The sequence below is a fragment of the Vigna unguiculata genome, chromosome 10, assembly GCF_037176805.1.
Source record: "Vigna unguiculata cultivar grain cowpea cultivar isolate G323 ecotype 2 chromosome 10, ASM3717680v1, whole genome shotgun sequence".
Taxonomy (NCBI): Eukaryota; Viridiplantae; Streptophyta; class Magnoliopsida; order Fabales; family Fabaceae; genus Vigna; species Vigna unguiculata.
The window spans coordinates 12,672,265-12,682,681 of NC_140801.1; the positions used below are offsets into that span (position 1 = coordinate 12,672,265).

Below are 10,417 nucleotides of genomic sequence, written 5' to 3' on the forward strand. Positions count from 1 at the left end.
ACACGCAAAGGGCATCACCTCATTATCTCTTAGTCTGGATTTTCTCTCTTCTTTGCCTTGAAAGGTAAGTTTTTTTTTCTCCTAATGTTGTTCATGTGTTGTTGAGAATAATAAAATTAATAAGTTGTGAATCTTGTTAAGAATCCAAGTGTGAATCCACATTGAGTAAAAATGAGAAAGTTGAGCACCATATAAGGATCAAGGCCCATAAACCCATCGCCTTAAGGTTTTGGATTGAGAGTGGTGTTAATGTCTTATGTGGTTGGGCTCAAGTCTCATTGGTGTTGTATCTCCTCAGTGAAACCCCCTCTATAAACCTAACAAGTGTTATCAGAGCCAGGTTCGTGTGGTGACTGGCTTAGACGAGACCTTGTATCGAAAGTCTTCCTGATGATGGGTCAGGTAAGCGAGTCTCGTTAAGAAAAGCGGCGATACAAAAAAAAAAAGGTACTTGATAGTTAGCTTGGGAGGGAAGTACCAATGTGAAGGGACTCACACTTGAGGGGGAGATTGTTGAGAATCCAAGTGTGAGTCCACATTGAGTAAAAATGAGAAAGTTGAGCACCATATAAGGATCAAGGCTCATAAACTCATCGCTTAAAGTTTTGGGTTAAGAGTGGTGTCAATGGTCAATGTTTTATGTGGTTGGACTCAAGTCTCATTGGTGTTGTATCTCTCCAGTGAAACCCCCACTATAAATCTAACAAATCTTGACTTTGTTACTCTGTTATAATATCAAGTGTATGACTGATTGACCCGTTATATGGCTAAATGCGTTTGGGGTTGAGATGTTAGGTGGCTTTGGATTCATGATTGATATGTGTCAATTGAAGTTTAATGTTCAATTGTTACAATAACTCTGATTGTAAATGAACGTCTCTATTTGAGTGATTAATCCACGTGAAATTTAATTTATATGCATGACCTTTCCCTTCTCTTCTATTTGGGATTCCATTATTTTTTTCTTGGTAATTAGAGATATCTTTCGTAGGCTTTTAATTCTCTTATTTTAAAAAATATAAATTATATTTCTTTATTGAATATCACGTCAAGTGTTGGATTTGCTTGATAATTAAAATACTCCTTCATAGGCTTTTAATTTTCTTATTTAAAAAAATATAAAATATAAAATATAAATTATAAGTTATTTCTTTTATATAATTATTGAATATCATGTCAAGTCTGAATTTGACTAATAACCAAGTCTTTTATCATGTTGAATCTCAAATCCTTTTGATAATAACAAATATTCAAATCTAAAATGAAGAAATTATAAGTTATTCTTTTTTTTTTATCTTTTTTTGATATCATGAGTTTTGGATTTGCTTGATAACTTAATCATATTGAATCTCAGATTCTCTTCATAATAAAAATATCAAAATCTAAAATTAAAAAAAATACCAAACAACAAATATTTTTACAAAGGACTATGTTATCCCTGATTCCTGCACCCAAATTTAGTTCCAAAGATTATTCTTTTTTTTTTAAGATTTTTCTATAATTTTCCATAATAAACTATGGTAGTGACCTCTGTATTTTTTAAATTATTTTCGCCATACCACCACAATTTCGGTTGCAAAAATTAGTCATCCCGATTCGATATTAAAAGTATATTGATTTTTCCCCAATAACCGAATACTTTTGTCTGTAAATACTGCATATTTTATTCCATTCATAAATCTATTTTCTTCCCTATGAGTTCTAGTCTCAATTAAAATACTAGTTTTTACTGTTCATATGTTATGATTTGAATATACCACATCAATTCGTTATGTATGGATGATGAGATTCCATTGATACAGAGCCACTCGTTCTTTTTTCTCTAACAGATGGTCAGAACTTCATCAACAAAAAAATTCAAATGCATCTTGAGTTTATTGATTTCATAATTAACAAAATAGTAGAAATGCTCTTACGTGTGGATAATCAAACTTCTTTTCTATTTGTGCTCAACCTCAAAATCGCTTTAGAATACTTCGTTTAATATTAAGAATAAAAACAAGGAGTTCATGGTGGACTAGCAAAAATCGTAAAACAAACAAGAAAAAAATAAGTGGATTCTAACATAACAAAATCATTACAAAATGGCATTTGAATTACCTACTTTTTCTTCCTTCTCCTTCGTTAGCAGTTCCTCATACCAGAAGATCATAATGGTTCTTGCCGCTGTACAATAGCCTCACAGCTTTTCTCCTTGAACCCTTTCTAAATTCACTTCCATACTCCGCAATGGGAATGAAACCAGATCCAAAACCACCGCCTCTGTGCTGCATGTAGTTTACAAAGAGATAACAGGAAACTTTAGTAGATAAATCATACAACCTTATAATACATTGATAGAAGGATACAATCATATCCTAGGTGCGTGCGGGAATAGGAAAAATATAACGTGGCTTAATTTCGAGCAAATTCTGGGTTTACTGAAATAGTAGATACAAGAAGAACAATTGAATGGTTACCATCTCCCATTCAAAAATCAAAATGGGAAGAGGGATCAATATGGAACCCTTTATCATTAAGGTTGGAATCTAAACGCATCTTTAATGCCACAGATTAAAAACCATGAACCAGCTATATAAATTTTTAGCCTCTTTTGGACATATGGACGTAGTATTGAAGAAAACCATGGACTAGCTATAAATATTTAGCCTCTTTTGGACATGTGGATATAGTATTGAAGAAATGTGTTTGAGCTTCATAGGTTAGGAATGCCTAATAAAATCATAATAGTCAAACAACAAGCTGGTATGATTTTCAAAATTCTCCTCACTTTTCTCCAGTGCTATCCTAGAATGTTGTGAATGCAGGGATTTAAGTCTGACAGTATCACCTTTCTTTTCCCAACATTTTAACATTTAATTTCCAATTTACTCCAGTCGTGCACCTAGAAGTCAGAGACCTGAGTTCCTTATTTCTTACCTTTCCCATCTGTTTCCCTTCTAGTTCCCTCATCACATCAGCCAATCGGGGTTGCAAAAGCATGCATCTGCCCTCAAATTTCTCTCATAACCCTAGCTTTAGCTTCACAAAATCTACAGAGATACATAAACTTTTAACTCTGTTGCTGCCTCAAATCTTCAGCTGTCATATCTGTTTTAAACCCAGCCATCCTATCAAGCATTAACTTCAGAAATTTAAGACCTAAAAATACTAATTTTAGAAATCGTTCTAATAAAAGGAAATCCTGCCCTTTGGAAACCTCGATCTGGTCCTAATTTAAGTCCATAGATTAAACAATGCTTATATCCATCCAACATATATATTGAACAAGTAGCATCTTATCAGGCCATTATGCTATCATCTACAACAAATTAAGATTGACTCCAATTAGACTACTCACAAATATTTAATCTTGTGCTCGAGATGTGCCAGTGCCAGAGATATCACATCATCTAGTAATGTAACAGTAATTATATATAAGTGAGGTGCAAACCTCACTTTACAAACTAATTTTGTAAGATTGAGATAAACATAAACCTATATCCTAATATAGTATTAAAGTTTATCCTAACGAAGTTTGTTGGGTCTATCGAGCGACCTACAATCGGGCCGTTGTTGGACTATCCACAAACATCTAGTCCCACGCTTGAGATGTCCAATCCTCTCCGTAAGCAGATGTGTTGGAGATCCCATCAACTAGAAATAAAGTCAAATTACAGTATATAAGTGAAGGCAAACATCATCTTAAAACTTAGTTGTGTGGATGAGATAGGCTTAAACATGATAACCATTTAATAAAAAAAAAAAAAAACACAAGACAGCTTATCATTACAAATGCACTAGTATTCTAGATAGCCTCTCTGCACTTTAGTTCCAAAATGCAAGATCAATTACCAGTTAAACCCAAACAACAAATTTTAAGAGCAAAAAACCTATGACCACCTCCATCTATATTTAGATATGACTCATGCACATAATATCCGATAAAATATTAATCTGTCTTGTAGCGTGTACAGTGTGACTATACTCAACAAAAGGATAGGAGCACACTGATTGCAAGCTCTTTCTTCCCAAGTAAAATAGATAAATGTCGACCAAGACGAATTGTTTAACTTATACCTCATACTCTGGGATGTACACAATGATTGGCTGTTTACATAACTTTGACAGCACCTGCCAGAATATTGTCATACGTCAGTATCTCATGTTTCATTCAAAGTTTTGTTCATCCAGCTGTAAACACAACCTAAGTCAATGAAGAAATATAACCAATTCCTCCAAAGAAGGGATGAGGAAAGGTTTCAATGGAAGTTCTACTTAGAAACTCGTGATATAACTCTTCGTTAAATATCAAACATGATACTAAACATGTATTTATTATGAATATTAATTCAAACATGATATTAATTATATAAAATAAACATTTATATGCAATGCATAAGCTAAAATACTCATTAACTCTAAAATTTGAGTCATTTAATTTCTAGAAAGTCAAATGTTCCCATTCCTTAAACAGACAAAAGTTTTATGGGTTACAATCTCTGATATAAACTCCAAAGGTCAACTCGGAAATGTATATAAAAGGAGAGTTTGCAATATTTAGCAGGTAATCATAAAGGAAGCACTAACCAACAGCTCTGATTCTCCTCCCCAGAAATCAGGTCGTACAATCCGTTTGCAGTAACTACAAAAAAAAAGGACATATTTAATTATGACATTTAACACAAACTAACAACACACTTCAAGATCTTCATTTTCTGTTAAAGCTTCCAAAACATACCGATTTAGTGGTTCATCAACTGTGATGGCAATGAGGGCTTCTTCATATAAATTACGTTCACCTCCATTTTCACATATAGCTTCTTTCACAGCCATTCTTAATTCATCTGTGCTTTCACGGGCAAAGCAAAACATTGACAAGAAAAGAAAAACCAAGAGAAAGGAGAAAAAAGGTAACAACTTAAAAGGCACGAAAAATAAACATGGTAAGAAGATAAGTAGCTCAGTTTGACAGCAGAAACAGCCAAAACTATCATAGCCTAGCTGTTTCACATAATGGAATTCTGTAGTAGAAAGCAAAACAAACAAAGTAAGGGTATCACCACGCACATTTCCAGTAGCATAAAAGCATACCTGCATTTTCTCTCTCCTCACGTTGATTAAGAACAGTTCCCTTATTGTAAGCCATTCCTTTGACCTTATGTCATTGAACCAAGTGTTAACATTTACCAACTAAATCAATATGAAAAACTTGCACGGTGGAAGCTCAAACTCATGAAAAGATTTGGCAGTTGACTTTTAAAAATTTATATGCCCAAAATAATGTGGCATTACAACTCATACAAATACAGCTTGTAAAAAAATCACAAAAATACGTAAAAATAAGGTATGGCGTAAAGACACTGTCTAAGCTTAGTGATTATTCACCATCCAACTTTTCTAGACGTATTATTGAAGAGTGGTCACAAAGAACCTTCTAGATCTCAAGATTAATTAGATTATCTGCACTACATGAAAAGACTACTCTAATGACACAGGCAGAAAATATTAATGCACCAGAGTAAATATGCACACAAGGATTTGATTCCAGTTTTAAGTTGGAATTCTCAAAAAAAGGTGTCCTTCACCAGCAACTTCGAACTTAATATGACTAGTCCAGTTAATACTATCTAAATTCTACATTACTTTGATTTGCACTCCCTTCTCATATTCTTTTAATCTTTTCATCCTAATAGCCAGCACATATATCTTACTGAATGCCAATAACATAAGGACAAAAGACAATACCAGAGCACGAAACAGACATCGCCCATCCCCTGTAACCTTCTGAACTGAAAAATGCTCAAGTTTCTTCATTGCGGGAGAGTGTCCACTACTGTGAAGACATAGTGATAGGGAAACTCGTCAAAACCCAAAGCATTGAGAAAAGAGTTCAAATATAATCCACTTTTTTAAAGCATTCAACCCTATCATTCAAATCTGTTATTCTGAAAGCCCCTTATTAAGGATGAATTCCTGAAATTAAGATACAATTGTGACTATGTAAATTTGGAGACAAATACATAGACCCACTTTGTTCCCCTGAACTATAACAATAAAATCATATGTCAAATGTATTTTCTACCGCTATGCATCGCATGAAATTATTGTCAATTCGAATCCACTACAGAAAAGTTCTCCATCATGCGTATATAATCATCTTCAATCTTATTTTCACCAATATGTTGCCCTTGTAACAACACCAGATTAACATGGAGTTTAAAATGAAGTATAGGAACTGTCAGCAGGACTAAAAGTTACAGTATTTCTGCTCCTTATTTTTGACACCCGGTTGAAGTGATCCATGAAAAGCCTATTTTGATTAAGAAAGTGTCTTATAACCTCTCTGTGAGCTTCTTTTAAACCTAATTCAACACACTCCATGGTGTACCTTGTCAGAATAAGCTTTTCAAATCCAATTTCAGGATTGTATAACTTACTAACAAATGCTTCATTAGTCTGTTTATCCAAACACACATCCTCCTCCACACTTCATTGACTACAATATTATAACAACAATTAACATATATAATGAAATTAAAAACGATAAACGTTTAGGAACAAATTAACATATTTTTTTCATATCAGAACTGAATTGAAAATGAATGTCACGTAAATATATTAAAAACATATTTCAACCTAAGAAATTAATAAAATGACAGATAGACACGTAAGAAAAGGACAAAAATGAAAGAAGAAATTGCAAACTCACAAGGATGAGCCAATTCTAGCGAAAAAGAGAGCGCTACGATTCCCAATCCCAAACAAGCTTGTGATGTTGTTCGGAGGAGCAGCAACTGAAGGAACAGGGGAAGAAACAAGCTCGAATTTCGCAGTCCCATTTCTCAGTTGCTCGAGAATATCCTCTGACGGGCACAAAAATAGTGAAAAGAGTGTCTTAATTTTTGCTTGTTCTTTGTTTGGTGAGATAGAGACGAAAGGAAGATAAAAGAAAGTAAAGAAGAAATTGTGGATTCAGATGGGAGTTGTGAGATTACCATTGAATTTGAAAGGCTTGTGTGCCATGAAATGAGAGCGACTGTAACGTAGGAGGAGACAAGTATCACGAGGTTATGTAAGGCTGCTTTGGTCTTCCAAACGCAAGAAGTGGAAGAACTGAAGTAAACGTCTTTTCTAATCTGGAAAAAAAGAAGGACCATGTTAGTTTCACTCTATTCTTTTTTATTTTAAAATTTCGTTTATACTTTTTTTTATTACTTAAATATAACATTTTATTATTAAAATAAATTATAAAATCAAAATAAGAGAAAAAAAAACGATATCAAATAATCATTTTATATAAAATATATGGTTAAGTATGTTTTTAGTCTCTAATGTAACGTTCCAAAAACTGAAAACTGAATAACCTCGATAAATAAAATCTCATAGGGTATGAAAATATACACTACATTGGACATACCATTACAACAAAAGGGACCTCACATGGCCCAACCAGAAATGTACTGAAAGAAACAAATAAAAGCACTAGGCCTTGTTCAAACAATAAGAGCATAAGAAACATAAAATCTTCCAGTAGTGGGCCCCACAGTGGGCCCGACACCTGTCCAATCCATCAAGCTGTAGCATCTCTATTACCATCACCACTACCAGGGGTCCTCACATCTGCTCACATCAATAGAATTGACGATCATTGCAAGGGAGGAAAACCATGCACACAACCATACAAACAAGCGAAAGGGTAAGCTAGTGCACATAATTCATACTTTATAATAATCATCATTCAATCACATAATCAAGCACAATTGACGGAAACGCTCACATAATACACCAAAACCCCTTCAAGACTACAAGACTTGACTATCCGGATATGCACAATGAGGCACCACCACGACGAGACAATGGAATTAAGTCCTAGCAGTGAGGCATCACCACGAGGCCTTCGCGGAATTACACCCTTACAAGAGGCACCACCACGTGGCCTACGTGGAATTACGTCCTGGCCTTGAGGCACCACCACGATACTCGCGTGGAATTACGTCCTTAACTCGAGGCACCACCGTGAACTCCTCCTTATAAGGGTCCACGGAATTATGTCCAATAGATGAGGCACCACCATGAGCTCTCACTACAAGAGTCATGGAATTACGCCCTACCCACACATTGAACATGGTCCACCAACCAATCAGATGTTCCCATAATACTAACATCATGTATAACAACCCCATCATGCAACTCATGCTTTCCAATTCATATAACATACAACCACATACCATTCCCTCCGCAACTTCATATATCAATCATGGCATCATCCCTCAACCCACAAAGTAAAGCATTTAGATCAAACAAACAATCACGCATTAGTGCACCATTCAACAATAACACCCCAACCTACCCGCTGCCTCGCTCAAGCAAGCAGGGCTCGTTCAAGCGAGGGGGTCCTCTTGCTTAGGCGAAACCCTTCTCGCCCAGGCGAGATCGCGAAAGGGAAAGAGCGGACTCTACGAGGTCTCGCTCAGGCAAGTCCCCTCTCGCCTAGGCGAGACCACTCCTCGCTCAAAAATAAAAACCTCTCGTCTAAGCGAGAGATCGAGCAGCACGTCCTGGGCGAGCCTCAGCTAATCTCGCTTGGGCGAGGCAAACTCGCCTAGGCGAGAAAACCAGTGCCCGCCACTGTTCCTTCGAGTGACAGCCACCCACATGCATCCACACAGTTCAACATGCATTTTCAACCGATTAAATTCACACACAAACCGTTCAACCATCACATACTCATCAAACAGGCAGATTCTACCGAAAATATGGTAAGGTCTATCTTCCCTTACCTGGAAAAGCTAACAGAAACTTCGATACGTAGACGTAGACACCACAACTCTACAAGCAAACCCAAGACTAGAATACGATGGAACAAAGAAACAGAGTAAGGTTACTACGAAACCCTAACTGGAACAATCGAACCGCAGCCGGGAAAGATTAGTCATTAGCTAACGGAATACTTACTTGGAAAGTAGAAACGAAGCCGAGCTTGGTTTGATCGAGATTGCGTAAACCCTAGCAGAGCTCTCTAGGTCGGTGGAGGGAGACTGCTACGTTCTGCGAATGAGTGAGAGTAATTATGTTAGGACAGATTAGGGTTTGGTTTTATTTCCTGGACCAGCCCTTAGGCCCATTACACTAGGGTAGAAAAGGAAAAAATTAATTGGGCCTTACATCTAATCTTAGATGTGAAATTTAAATTTTGTTTCAAATTTTAATATATTTGGATCTTCAAATTTACAAACTACATGGATAATTTTTTTAATCCAACTAGTTTATGACTTGCATACGCACGAATTTTTTTTCTTCTGTTTTATATAAAATAATAATATAATATTTATTTAAATGAATTTAAAATTTATATATTTAATAACTAAAAATACTAATAATAATATTATAAATAATTATAAATTATAAAGTTTTAAAAGATTAAAAATTTATTTAATAAAATTATGTAGTACAATAACATTTTTTATAATTAAAAAAATATTTATAATAATAACAACATTATCAATAATAATAATAAAAATGTTTATGCTAAAATTATTAATATAAATATTAATACTAAGACTAATATTAATAACAATAATTTATAACTATACATATTTTTGGTGTCCTCTTTTAATTTTTGAGAGTTATCTTTTTAACTATTATTTTTAAATTGAAATCATTATTCTTAGAAAAAAAGTTACTTTTCAGTTTTATTATTTTATTAATTTTAGAAATTAATTTTTATTTCAAATAATTATTTTGAGATAAATGAACAACAAAATAAATAAAAAGTGTAAATAATTGAGATATGCTTTTATAGTAAAAAAAATGTGTGTCTAACTATTATAATAATAATAATAGTAATAATAATAATAATTATATCACTATAATAATATCATGTAGTAATATAATAATAATTATTATTATTATTACTATAAATGTAATATAATTATCATTATAAAAAAATTATTTTTTGGTTCTTTTAATTTACTAATTTTAGTAACTACTTTTTGAGTTTAAAAATTTAAATGTAAATCAACAAAAAAACAAATAAAAAATACACGTAATTAAGATATGATCCCATATTAAATAGAAGTATGATGTGTATCTCACTATACTAATAATAATAATAATAATAATAATAATAATAATAATAATAATAATAATAAAAATAATGCTATAATAATATCCAGTGATAAAAAATAATAATAATACAACAACAACATATGTAAAGATATACACATCTTTAGTGTCCTCTTTGTTTTATAATTTTATTCTATTAATTATTATTTTTTAAATTTAAATAATTTTTTATAATAAAAGAATTCTTATCAATTCTATTATTTTACTAATTTTGTAACTACTTATTTGAATTCAGATAATACTCAGATGTATACATAAAAAAACAACACAATAAATAAAAAATTGCAAGTAATTGAGATATGCTTTCATA

The 10,417-nt window shown here is 33.2% G+C and overlaps 1 protein-coding gene across 3 annotated transcripts; it reads right to left on the reverse strand.

The window, feature by feature from the left end:
- Window positions 1-1,919: 1,919 nt before the first annotated feature.
- LOC114166084 (Cysteine proteinases superfamily protein) lies at window positions 1,920-7,137 on the reverse strand. Of its 3 annotated transcripts, none has more exons than XM_028050744.2 (9): window positions 6,978-7,137; window positions 6,692-6,845; window positions 5,728-5,815; window positions 5,074-5,137; window positions 4,721-4,826; window positions 4,570-4,624; window positions 4,060-4,113; window positions 3,543-3,636; window positions 1,920-2,267 (listed from the first exon to the last, which is right to left on the reverse strand). In XM_028050744.2, the coding sequence occupies exons 1-9, from the start codon at window positions 7,003-7,005 to the stop codon at window positions 2,212-2,214; spliced, it is 699 nt and encodes a 232-aa protein (XP_027906545.1). In that variant the 5' UTR covers window positions 7,006-7,137; the 3' UTR covers window positions 1,920-2,211. The 3 variants fall into 3 exon arrangements, with proteins under 3 accessions (XP_027906545.1, XP_027906544.1, XP_027906546.1); XM_028050743.2 differs by having other exon boundaries at window positions 3,539-3,636; XM_028050745.2 differs by lacking the exon at window positions 3,543-3,636.
- Between the last annotated feature and the right edge of the window lie 3,280 nt (window positions 7,138-10,417).

Coding starts and splice junctions, on each gene's coding strand:
- LOC114166084 (XM_028050743.2), bottom strand. CDS start 7,005: ATGGCACACAAGCCTTTCAAATTCAATG. Junction 5,816..6,691: donor GCTAGAATTGGCTCATCCTT/GTGAGTTTGCAA, acceptor ATGTCTTCACAG/TAGTGGACACTCTCCCGCAA. Junction 4,114..4,569: donor GAGGAGAATCAGAGCTGTTG/GTTAGTGCTTCC, acceptor ATATTCTGGCAG/GTGCTGTCAAAGTTATGTAA.